At 44.7% G+C, this 12,836-nt stretch overlaps 1 protein-coding gene across 2 annotated transcripts in view; it reads left to right on the plus strand.

The window, feature by feature from the left end:
* Positions 1–8,204: 8,204 nt before the first annotated feature.
* LOC122561999 (E3 ubiquitin/ISG15 ligase TRIM25-like) overlaps positions 8,205–12,836 on the plus strand; it is a 36,515-nt gene continuing 31,883 nt past the window's right edge. The window contains exon 1 of one of the 2 annotated variants that reach the window (XM_043714367.1): positions 8,205–9,018. In XM_043714367.1, the coding sequence (XP_043570302.1) occupies positions 8,434–9,018 (585 nt within the window). In that variant the 5' untranslated portion in view covers positions 8,205–8,433. The remainder of the gene's footprint in view (positions 9,019–12,836) is intronic. The other variant, XM_043714366.1, reaches the window with a different exon arrangement.

Consider the following 12,836-nt stretch of genomic DNA (forward strand, 5'->3'; position numbering starts at 1 on the left):
GATTTCTCCAGTTTCCTCATTTCCCCTCCCCCCTCCTTGTCTCAGTCCCAACCCTCGAACTCAGCACCGCCTTCCTAACCTGCAATCTACTTCCTGACCTCTCCACCCCCACCCCACTCCCGCCTATCACCCTCACCTTGACCTCCTTCCACCTATCGCATTTCCAACGCCCCTCCCCCAAGTCCCTCCTTCCTACCTTTTATCTTAGCCTGCTGGACACACTTTCCTCATTCCTGAAGAAGGGCTCATGCCCGAAACGTCGATTCTCCTGCTCCTTGGATGCTGCCTGACCTGCTGCGCTTTTCCAACAACACATTTTCCGCACGATTTTCTTTTAGCCATGCCAAGACTTGGTTTGGGATCTTCCACAAAAAGAAACTTGACAGGAATGTGCTGTAAAATGCAAACTTGCAACTGGAAAGATTTGAGAAGTAAACTGTCCAGATTTCCATGGCTAAGCATAAAGCTGACTAAGTCACCACCTTGTCTCAGTCATCCGCATTTGCTTCAGTTGCAGTACTGAAGGATCTACTTATGTGACCCTTGGATTGGATACTAGCTGGGAGGCAATCAGTCTGGTTGATATGTCAACTCATAATAGAGGCATAGAATCATACAGCACAGAAGCAGACCCTTTGGTCTAACCAGTCGATGCCAACCATAATCCCAAATTAAACTAGTCCCACCTGCCTGTGCTTGGACCATATCCCTCCAAACTTTTCCTATTCATGAACTTATCCAAATGTCTTTTAAACTTTGTAACTGTACCCACATTCACCACTTCCTCTGGAAGTTCACTCCCCACTCGAACCACTGTCTGTGTAAAAAAGGTTGCCCCTCATATGGGGTGGTACAGTGGCTAGCACTGTTGCATCACAGCACCATGGACCTGGGTTCAATTCCCACTTTGGGTGACTGTGTGGAGTTTGCGCTTTCTCCCTGTGTCTGCATGGGTTTCCTACCACAGTCCAAAGATCTGCAAGTCAGGTGAATTGGCCTTGCTAAGTTGCCCATAGTGTCAGGTGCATTAGTCAGAGGGAAATGGGTCTGGGTGGGTTGCTCTTCGGCGGGTCGGTGTGGACTTGTTGGGCCAAAGGGCCTGTTTCCCTACTGTCGGAAATGTAATCTAGTATCTTTTTAAAAATCTTTCGCTTCTCACTTTAAAAGTATGCCTCCTAATCTTGAAATCCCCCACTCTAGGGAAAAGACACTTGTCATTCACATTGTCTGTGCACCTCATTATTTTACAAACCTCGATAAAGTCATCCTTCAACTGCCTACACTCCAGTGAAAAAAAGCCCCAGCAGAGAGATGACATTTTCAGGACACTGCGAGGATACAGGTTTGCAGCCAGAGTAGGAAGTCAGTGTAAGCAAGTTCTTGTAGTTAAAGGTTGCGAAGAATCCAAATGACTTGTTATTTTTTCCTTGCAATCAAATGAAGCAAATGACGTGTATCCATAACTCCTGCTCTCTGTGTTCACACACTAATAAACTTAATGATTCGTATCCAGTATCATCTGTTCAAAGTCTTTTCTGGTGACTGAAAGATTGCTGAGAGGTTTGCGTGTTTAAGGCATGGCGTCAAGTTCCAATCACAAGGAGTAGTTGCTGTGTTACACTGCAGGTAGTGAAAGAAATGCTTGTAATTCTTATTTGCTCTTCACAACCACTGACATCTGGAAGTACTTCACAGCCAATGAAGTATACTTTCTGACTTGTAGTCACAATTATAGGGGATACAACAGCCAATTGGTGCATATAAAGATCCACTGCAAGCCAAAACGTAATGTTTTTGTGATGCTTGAGAGATAAATATTGACTGAGAGACCAGGGAGAACTCCCCTGCTGTTTGAATACTGCCATGGGATCTTTTATGTCCTTATGAGACGGCAGATGTGGATTTGGTTTAATATCCCTTCTGAAAGATGGTACCAAAGCTCCTTTAAGGCGAAAGTGGGTCCTGCAGATGCTGGAGATTAGAGTCAAGATTAGAGTGGTGCTGAAAAAGCACAGCAGGTCAGGCAGCATCCAAGGAGCAGGGAAATCGATGTTTCGGGCAAAAGCCCTTCATCAAACCCTGTACTGGTATGACAGCAATCTGACTGAGAACGAGAGAGTGCTAGCACTGAGCCTTTGATGAGTATAAAACACTTGTGTACCTATGCGTTCTCCCTCTCTCTCATAAATTCTGTACCATGCCTACACTGAATGTGCTGCATTGTTGTATCTCATAAGGGTATTGTCCAATTTTGCTAAGTGTGAGCAATCTTAAATCAGCAACAGTTTTCGTGATAGCAATGCCCTTTCCTGCCTGAGGCATGTACTCAGGCCACAGTTCAGTATTGACTCTCTGTCACTGTTTGACTCAAGCGATGCCGATGACAGGAGGATGGTCAGCTGTTTTGTGGCAATATCTGAAACCCTTGGACTGCTACCACTCGGTTCACTTCTGTCTTTTCCAAGCTGAGGTCCCAGGTCCTATTTCAGAGCAGCGAACAAGTAGTTAATAGAATGCATCAGATAGATGCTTCACAGTGAGAATGCAGGCCAGGGAATACAGGAACAGCAATTCATATTGGTAAAGCACCTTCAGGAGAATCAACCATCCCCAGTCACTTCACAGGAGTGTTAGAAAGCTGTATCTCCTATCACCATGCTGGGATGAGAAGTCTCTGCCACTGATGTCAAGGTGTGCATCTGGAAGGCATATGTACCACATGAGGCTTGCAGCAAACCTCCATGCATACTCTTTCTGTCCACTCTAATCCACTGCACTAGTCCAGCTGGCTGCCAAACTGCCTATTCTGGAGCCACTCCACTCTAATGTTCAGCCCTACTCTAGAGTCCAGTTTCACTATTGACCCCTGCCCCACTTGCACCTATCCCTTATATACTGCCCTGCTTGGGACAGTGACAAGAACCCAAGGCAGATTGTGACCAGATACAAGTCTCTTCTATGTTCCGGTTTCAAATCTGCTTGACAATATGACACTGTGAGATGTAGTTAACTACTGAACCATCAGGAAACTCACTTTGTATTAGTTAGGGCCATTATGATGTTACTGAAACATTGGCAGTGAGCTCACAGGGACTGCATGGGCAGTGAGGGCGCCCCCTGTGGCTTTGGAGGAGATAAAGAAGGCATGTTATAATGGAAAGGTTTTTAACACCACGCCACAATGAGATATATGTATTGGGGACCACAACTCTTGGCCAAAAGGAAAAGATTTTAAGAAGCATTTTATAGAGGAGGGGGAAGGGAATCCACAAGTTTAGGGCCCAGTCAACTGAAAGCTTGGCCAATAATGGTAGTGGGATTAACATCAACAATGCTCAGGTAGCTAGAGACTTTTGAGGGTTGTAGGGTTGGAATGGATTACTGAGGTAAGGATAGGTGAGGTAATGGAGGGGATTGAAAACAAAGAAGGGGATTTTACAATGGAGGTGTTACTTAATTGGGAGCCAGAGAAGCAATGAGCACAGTGCTTAATTGGTGAGTTGGTGTGAGTGAGGTCACCCCAGGGTTTGGATGAATTCTAATATTATAGGACACCAATGCAGCACATTCAGTGTAGGCATGGTACAGAATTTATGAGAGAGAGGGAGAACGCATAGGTACACAAGTGTTTTATACTCATCAAAGGCTCAGTGCTAGCACTCTCTCGTTCTCAGTCAGATTGCTGTCATACCAGTACAGGGTTTGATGAAGGGCTTTTGCCCGAAACATCGATTCAGCTGTGCACGGAATGGATAGATCTAAAGGTATCAAAGGTGTGAATGAGGGTTTCAGCAGTAAATGATCTGAAATGGACAAAGTCAGGAAATGTTAGGGTAGTGCACAGGAAGTGATGGTAGGAATATTTGGTTGGAAACTCGTCTTGGAATTCAAATATGGCACCGAGGTTCTGAACAATCTGGTTCAGCCTCAAAACAGTGGGGAGAGGGATAAATCAGTAGCTGGGGAACAGGGCATCAAAGAGAATGGGCAGAATTTTAACGCTGGACCCCAAAGGCAGTGTGAACTGGCTGCCAGATTGGAAACCTGAGTGGTCACAGAGTAGTGGTCTCTGAACTCTGTGTTAACGGTAAACCTTCTGTCCAGGTTTACTGATCAAGGCGAGTGGATTATGACCCACATATGACTGTACAATCCTATGCTTAGCTCAGATAGACCTCAAATGGAAAGTATGTGTGACTGAAATAATCCTGAAATTTGGAACATTAAAGCAATGAAGGGAGGGATGTAAGCTCAAGTTACCATCGTCCTACCAGATGATAGGCATGCTCTGCCATTACAGAGAAACAATTGGTGGTGCTTTAACCTAAGGGTCACCACGTCCTGGGCAAGGGGCAAGGTTGAGAAGGAGAGGCCTTCATGGTAACCTCAGCCATGGGCTCATTCTGTTGACATGACTCAGTATTGCACAAGCCAGCTGCCCAGTCATAGCTCGTGAAAGATGTTTGAAGTATAGTCAGTCACTGCTACAATACAGAAAACGATGCAGTTAATTTGTGTATAGCAAGTTCCCACAAACAGCAATATGATACCAATGTTTATTTGATTTATTTGTTGTTGTCTCATGTACCTCAGTCCAGTGAAAAGTTTTGTTTCGTGAGCAGTATGGACAGGTCATAGCAAACAAGGACATACATACAGATCACAGGGTGTTTAGACAGAGCATACAAGGTAAGGGCTCAAAGCAGGCTTTTCAGCCCATAATTTCCATACCAATCCTCCAAAGACCATCCCACGCAGACCCACCACTCTAACCTATCGCTGTATCCCTGCATTTCCAACCCATGCTAACCCATCTAACCTGCATATCCCTGGACACTGTGGGCAATTTGGCATGGCCAATCCATCTAACCTGAACATCTTTGGATAGTGAGAGGAAACCAGAGCACCCAGAGGAAGCCCATACAGATATGGGGAGAGTGTGCAAATTCCACACCAACAGTCGCCCAAGAGTGAAATTGAACTCAGCTCTCTGGCGCTGTGAGGCAGCAATAACCACTGAGCCACGTGCCACTCTGACTAATCACTAATGAATTTAGAATGAAAAGTGAAGATGAGGATATGGTTTGAATAGTTTTAAAACCACAGGAAAATGTTTCTTTCAGCTTCCCTGGTGGCTAAGCAAGGTACTGCGTCCAGTAGAATGAAAGTTTGCACCGTCCCAGTTTAGATGAAAGCAAAATTCTGCGGGTTGTGGAGATCTGAAATAAAAGCAGTGTTTCTATCCTTCCAATTTTTACTCAGTGTTGGATTGAATGAACAAATGCCTTCTCTTCCTCCCCTCTCACCTATCATTTTCCTTTCTTTACTTTTCCTGATACACAATTGCACTTTTGCAATATGAGTTTGACTCCGGCTCCCTCACATTAATGACAACAACACCATCTTCCTTCGTTCAATCATTAGGAGCAATGTGAATAAGAAAAAGGTTAAATCATTCAGGGTTATCCTCATTACCATCAGCATAACTGCCGCAGAAGAGTGGCATGGTAGCCCAGTGGTTAGCACTGCTGCCTCGCAGCACCAGGGAACCAGGGTATGGTTCCAGCCTTGGGCGACTGTCTGTGTGGAGTTTGCACATTCTCCCCGTGTCTGCGTGGGTTTCCTTTGGGTGCTCTGGTTTCCTCCCACAGTCCAAAGATGTGCAGGTCAGATGAATTGGCCATGCTAAATTGCTGCCAGTGGACTGTAGAGAGGTTAGGTGCCGGCTAAATTGCCCATAGTGATAGGTGCATGAGTTGGGGAATGGGTCTGGGTGGGTTACTCTTCGGAGGGTCGGTGTGGACTTGTTGGGCCAAAGGGCCTGTTTCCACACTGTAGGGAATCTAATCTAATTTAAATCAGAACTTGTGTAACTATCTCAATAACTACAGGAGCTGCTAGTAATTAATTTTCTTTTTCATTAATTTGTCTGGAATAGCATTGCATTGTTGTATAAACTGAGAATGGCCAAAATTTCCTTTTGATAAATTTATCACATATTTTGGTAAACACCCTGTTATTAATCCCATTATCATTCAAGATTAAACCAATCTGTTTACAATGCTCTGGACTTGTTCTAGCTCCCCCTGTATGCGACATGGCACTGTTGAATGTGCTGCTTTTCAGCTGAACTCAGGACCTAACTTGGGAAAAAGATCCTAAGGCAAAGAGCAAGGCAGTTACTGTAAATGTCCCCAAAAATATTCACCCTCAATCAGCATCGAAAAAACCCATGATCTTTTGAAAAACAAAAATGGAAGTTGCTGGAAAAGCTCATCAGGTCTGGCAGCATCTGTGAAGACAAATCAAAGTTAACAATTCAGGTCCTGTGACCCTTCCTCAGACCCTTCCTTTGATGATCTTATTGTTGAGTACACAGCCCAGACCATCATGGAAGCTAACCTGCCATCCTTGGACTAGTGGAATATTGTGTGCAATTCTGGTCTCCTTCCTATAGGAAAGATGTTGTGAAACTTGACAGCTAGACAATATGTCAACATATTATCTAGCTATCACCATTGTTAACAGCTAACCCGAGAATGCAACTTTAAAAAAAAGGGTCTTGTGATTTACACATGAAAGAAGTGAAGCTATCACTGTATTCTAACAGATGAAAGGCTTAACAGACAATCAATTTTTCAATGTATAATTTCAGTTACATCACACTGCAAATTTTTGCTGTAAGTTCTGTGTTACGATCGAGCCCTCCACAATCACCTGATGAAGGAGCGTCGCTCCGAAAGCTAGTGTGCTTCCAATTAAACCTGTTGGACTATAACCTGGTGTTGTGTGATTTTTAACTTTGTACACCCCAGTCCAACACCGGCATCTCCAGATCATGAAGGGACATGGATAGGATAAATCTAGAAAGCCTTTTTCCCGGGTTGGGGGAGTCCAAAACTAGAGGGCATAGGTTTATGGTGAGAGGAGAAAGATTTAAAAGGGACCTGACAGGCAACTGTTTCACGCAGAGGGTGGTGTGTGTATGGAATCAGCTGCCGCAGGCAGTGGTGGAGGCTGGTACAATTATAACATTGAAAAGGCATCTGGATGGGTACATGAATAGGAAGGGTTTGGAGGGATATGGGCCAAATGCTGGCAAATGGGACTAGGTTAATTTAGGATACCTGATTGGCATGGACGAGTTGGAGTGAAGGGTCTGTTTCTGTGCTGTCCATCTCTCGGACTCTGTGACTCCATCTACACTTCTCGTTGCCACGGAAAGGCAGTCAACATTATCAAAGACAAGAGTTTGGTGCTGGAAGAGCACCGCAGGTCAGGCAGCACCTGAGGAGCAGGGGAATCGACGTTTCAGGCAAAAGCCCTTCAGCGTGGATTTTCCTGCTCCTTAGATGCTGCCTGACCTGCTGTGCTTTTCCAGCACCCCATTCTCGACTCTGATCTCCAGTATCTGCAGTCCTCACTCTCGCCTAACATTATGAGAGGCCCCTCCCACCTCCTCTGTCAGGCAGAACATACAGAAGCTTTAACACATGCACTAACAGGTTCAAGACTAGCTTTTACCTGTTGTTACTTGACTGCTGAATGGACCTCTCTAATTTCAAATCTAATGATGATCTTGCTTTTCTGTATCTTCAGTGTAGCCCTAACCTTGTATGCTATGTCTATACACCCTGTGATCGGTGTGTGTGTCCTCGTTTGCTATGATCTGCCTGTATTACTTACAAAACAGAAGTTTTCACTGTACTTAGGTACATGAGACAATAATAAATAAATCACAAACATTGGCACCATATTGCTGTTTGTGGGAACTTGCTATCCACAAATTAACTGCATCGTTTTCCATATTACAACAATGACTGACTATACTTCAGAAATCTTTCATTAGCTTAAAGCACTTTGACACAGCCAGTGTTTGTGAAAAGCACACTATAAGTGCTTCTTTAAAACCAGGATCACATTCTCAGTCTGCCAGTGCTTTGTTACTAACTTTGCCCTAACATCTTTTAATTCATCTATAATAGAGGGTTTCTGTCATAAAACTACAGTATCTTTCTCGAAGGTCGTGGAATCCTGTGGGGCTGGCAGATCGTTAATGCTTAGGAAACAGAAGGAGATGAAATCAGTGCCCCTTTAAGCCTTTACTGTACAGCTAACAGACAGACACAGATGTCATTCCAATAAAAACCTACAGGAATGTTGGTAGCTGGCTTGTGAAACTGGAGGTTAAGTATGGGTGGAGCTCCCAGTTATGCTGAAATGAAAATTTTATTTTTTTTCTCTGAAGTAAGGTTTTAAGGCAGATAAATAAGAGGAGCTATATTGTTGTTGAGAAATATCTCGAGTTATTCAACTCTGAGAGGTAAATTCGTGAATCATTAACTTTCAGGACTGGTTCCAAGCTTCCCTTTCAGTTCGCTGCTTGTCCTGACTTGGTGAGGGTTGGGCTCTCTCTCTCTCGTTCCCTGAGGAATGGCGGTGTCGAAAGTCTCCATCTCTGAAGCCAAGTTAGCCTGTGCCATCTGTCTGGATCTCCTGAAGTCCCCCGCGACCATTCCCTGTGGGCACAACTTCTGCATGGAGTGCATTGGGAGATGCTGGCATCAGGAAGGAGGGTCCGAGACCTTCAGGTGCCCTCAGTGCCGAGAAACATTCAGCTCCAGGCCCTCCCTCTCCAAGAACACCATCCTGTGTGAGATTGTGGAGGACTTCTCCCACGCCGACCCAGCCTGTGCCTCCAGGGAGGCAGTCACTTCCCAGGGTGTCCTGTGTGACTTCTGCACCGACGAGAAGCTCGAAGCCGTTAAGTCATGCGTGGTCTGCATGGCTTCGTACTGTGAGGTCCACCTGCAGCCCCACAGCAACAACCCAGTGTTCAGCGACCACCGACTCATCGATCCGGTCAGGGACATCGAGAGGAGGAAGTGTCCCAGCCATCGGAAACCCCTGGAGGTTTTCTGCAGGACTGATCAGAAATGTGTCTGCTGCTTATGCGCCATCAATGAACACAGGCAACATGAGACCGTGTCTGTGGAAGAGCAAGTGGGCGAACTGAAGGTACAACAAACTCTTAACATCAGCCTGTACCAGTGTTTCTGTTTTTGCTGCTTTGTTTACCTATTATTTACTTAGCTATGCTACTTGAGTCTGTGCCCCGTCTGCATTGCTAGCTTTTCACTGTGCCTTGGTTTGACAATAATTCAATTCAATCATATTTGCTAAAAAAAAGTTATTGAGTTTAAACTTTCAGCATGACAGGTACTGACTTGAAAGAAAAAAGCCAGGGTACCGTTTGCTTACTGAGTTGAGACCATTCTTTTTGAATACTTTTAATGTGCTACTGTTGCATGTGAAGGAGTTAAACTCCACTGAGAAAGGACACAAATCTGTTTGTCATTAGGAGCAAGCTGGGCGAATTATACCCAAAGTATCCCCAGCTGAGTTTCCTTTTGCCTGCTTTTTATCATTTGCTGACTGACCGCCTGTGTATTTCTAGTCCCTGCGGTTTGGATTCCAAATTTTAAGCATGTGATTTTTTTTCCCCCTTGTAGAAAGGCTCTTTGTTCCCATATTTTTCCTGATTGGCATCCCATTTCAATCCATATGTTTTTAAACGATTCCTCAACAGACTCAAGCCTGGATTTCCAGCTTCCACAGCTCCCAAAACTCTGGCTTCATCTTTGTCATTCAATACCACAGCTTTTGCAGCTTCACCAGGCACATGTGCCAGCTGAGCTGTGTACAGAGTAATGAATACTCAGGCTGAAATCTATTCAGGGGCCACAGGGGCTTATATATAGAATAATAGACATCAAGGAGCGATTACAGACTGGAAAGTGATCAAGGGATTTGGATGGTTTATATATACAATAAGAGATACCTGATAGTGAGTAACGGACTGGAATCTGATAAAGGGAGAAAATGAGGACTGTGGATGCTGGAGATCAGAGTCGAAGAGTGTGGTGCTGGAAAAGCACAGCAGGCCAGGCAGCATCCGAGGAGCAGGAGAGTCAACGTTTCGGGCATAAGCCCTTCATCAGGAATGTCCTCGGATGCTGTCTGACCGGCTGTGCTTTCCCAGCGCCACACTTTTTGACTGGAATCTGATAAAGGATACATAGAATATACAGCTTTTATAGAATAACCCACACCCAGGGATGAGTTATAGATTAGCATCTAATCAAGGGTACAGTGAGTTTATATAGAGACTAATAGATGTCCGAGATTGGGTTACAAACTATACGTAATTGAGGGGTTCAATGAGTTTATATATAGGATACCAGATAGCTGGGAGCAATTGCAGGATAGAACCTAATCAAGGAGACAGTTGGTTTATTACAGAATAACAGAACATCTGGTTGCAATGACACCACACCTTAAGTTATCCTCGAATCAGCTGAGAAATCAGGAAAATACATTACTCTGGGAGTTTGTCAGCTAGTCTGAAATAGATAAAGGATCAGATTCATACATGACAAAGGTCAGCCTAACATTTAAATAGAACAATCTTTGCTCTTTATATGCTGTTAACATGGCTCATGTTGATAATTAATAAGGCATTTGCCCTTCAGTCTGCTTACTGTAACAGTCACAGAGTTTTGGCCATGTTATCGTATGAATCAGCATTTAGTCAGATTTCTGGGGCAGCACATGAATGGGAAATGGCTCATTTTAGAACACGCAGTTCAGAAGACCATGAACTATCAGGCCCCTGTCAGCCAATAACCCCAGAAATAAGTAAAGGGATTGTCATGCACAGTATTACACGTAACATCCTCTTAACATGACTGTCAAAGAGATCCATTATTGAGATGTAAAAGCAAAATGCAGCGGAGGCTGGAGATACAATCATATAGCGCAGAAACAGACCCTGGGATCCAACGCATCCATGCTGACCAGACATCTCAATCTGACCTAGTCCCATTCAGACTTCATAGTATGGGGCAGGTCATTTGGCCTATTGAGTCCACACTGACCCGCCAAACAACATCACACCCAGACCCACCCCTACCCCATCCCTGCATTTCCCGTGGCTAATCCACCTAGCCAGCACACTCTGGGCAATTTAGCATAGCCAGTCCAGTTAACCTGCACATCTTTGGATTGTGGGAAGAAACCCAGAGGAAACCCACACAGACACAGGGCGAATGTGCAAACTCCACGCAGACAGTCACTCAAGGCTGGGTAACAAACCCAGGTCGCTGGCACTGTGAGGCAGCAGGGCTAACCACTGAGCCACTGTGCTGCCCACGTTGCCAGTATTTGGCCCATATCCCTCTAAACCCTTCCTATTCATATACCCATCCAGATGCCTTTTGAATGTTGTAAATGTACCAGCCTCCACCACTTCCTCTGCTGGCTCCTTCTGTACACACACCAATTACCCATCAGGTCCTTGTAATTCTTTCCCCTGCACCTTGAACCTATGCCCTCTAGTTTTGGACTCACCATCCTGGGAAAAAGACCTTGGCTATTCACATTATCCAGGCCCCTCATGATTTTACAAACTCTATAGGGTCACCCCTCAGCCTCCAACGCTCCAGGGAGAAAAGTCCCAGCCTATTCAGCCTATCCCTATAGCTCAAACCCTCCAACCCTGGCAACAACCTTGTAAATCTTTTCTGACCCTTTTCAGGTTTCTCAGCATCCTTCCTATTAGAAGGGTGACCAGAATTACATACAGTATTCCAAAATGGCCTCACCAATGTCTTGTACAGCCGCAAATGATGTCCCAACTCCTACACTCAATGTTATGACAAATGAAGGCAAGCATGCAAACACATTCTTCACCACCCTGTCTACCTGCAACTCCATTTTCAAGGAAATATGTGCCTTCACCCCCAGGTCTCTTTGTTCAACAACACTCCCTAGGGCCCTACCATTAACTGAATAAGTCCTGCCCTGGTTTGCCTTTCTAAAATGAAACATATCTCATTTATCTAAATTAACCTTCATCTGCCAATCCTCAGCCCGTTGACCCATCAGATCAAGATCCTGTTGTACTCTGCGATAATCTGCTTCAGTGTCCACTAAACTTCCAATTATGGTGTCAATTGCAACTAACTAGATCTCCTATGGTCACAGAAATTTGAGGGTGCATACATGAGCATCAATGGTCGGCACAACATTGTGGGCTGAAGGGCCTGTTCTGTGCTGTACTGTTCTATGTTCTATGTTCTATGTTCACATCAGAATTATTTATATAAATAACAAAAAGCAGTGGACCCAGTAATAATCTTGTGACACACCACTGGTCATAGGCCTCCAGTCTGAAAGGCAACCCTCCACCACTACCGTCTACCTCCTACCTTCAAAACAATTTTGTATCCAATTTACTAGCTCTCCCGGATCCCATGTGATGTAGGCTTACTAGCCAGTCTACCATGCGGAGTCTTGTTCAGTACTTTGCTGAAGGCCATGTAAACAATGTCTACTACTCTGTCTTCATCAATCGTCTTTGTCACCTCTTCAAAATACTCAATCAAGTTAACGAGATATGATTTCCCATGCACAAAGGCATATTGGCTATCCCTAATCAGAACTTATCTTCCCAAATACATGTAAATCTTCTCCCTCAGAATCCCCTCCAACAACTTGCCCATCACTGATGTCAGGCTCAATGATTTATAATTTCCTGGCTTTCCCTAATGGCCTTTCTTAAACATTAGAGCTGAAAATGTGTTGCTGGAAAAGCGCAGCAGGTCAGGCAGCATCCAAGGAACAGGAGAATCGACGTTTCGGGCATAAGCCCTTCTTCAGGAATGAGGAAAGTGTGTCCAGCAGGCTAAGATAAAAGGTAGGGTGGAGGGACTTGGGGGAGGGGCATTGGAATTGCGATAGGTGGAGGGAGGTCAAGGTGAGGGTGATAGGCCAGA

This window comes from Chiloscyllium plagiosum, chromosome 24 (genome assembly GCF_004010195.1).
Source record: "Chiloscyllium plagiosum isolate BGI_BamShark_2017 chromosome 24, ASM401019v2, whole genome shotgun sequence".
NCBI lineage: Eukaryota > Metazoa > Chordata > Chondrichthyes > Orectolobiformes > Hemiscylliidae > Chiloscyllium > Chiloscyllium plagiosum.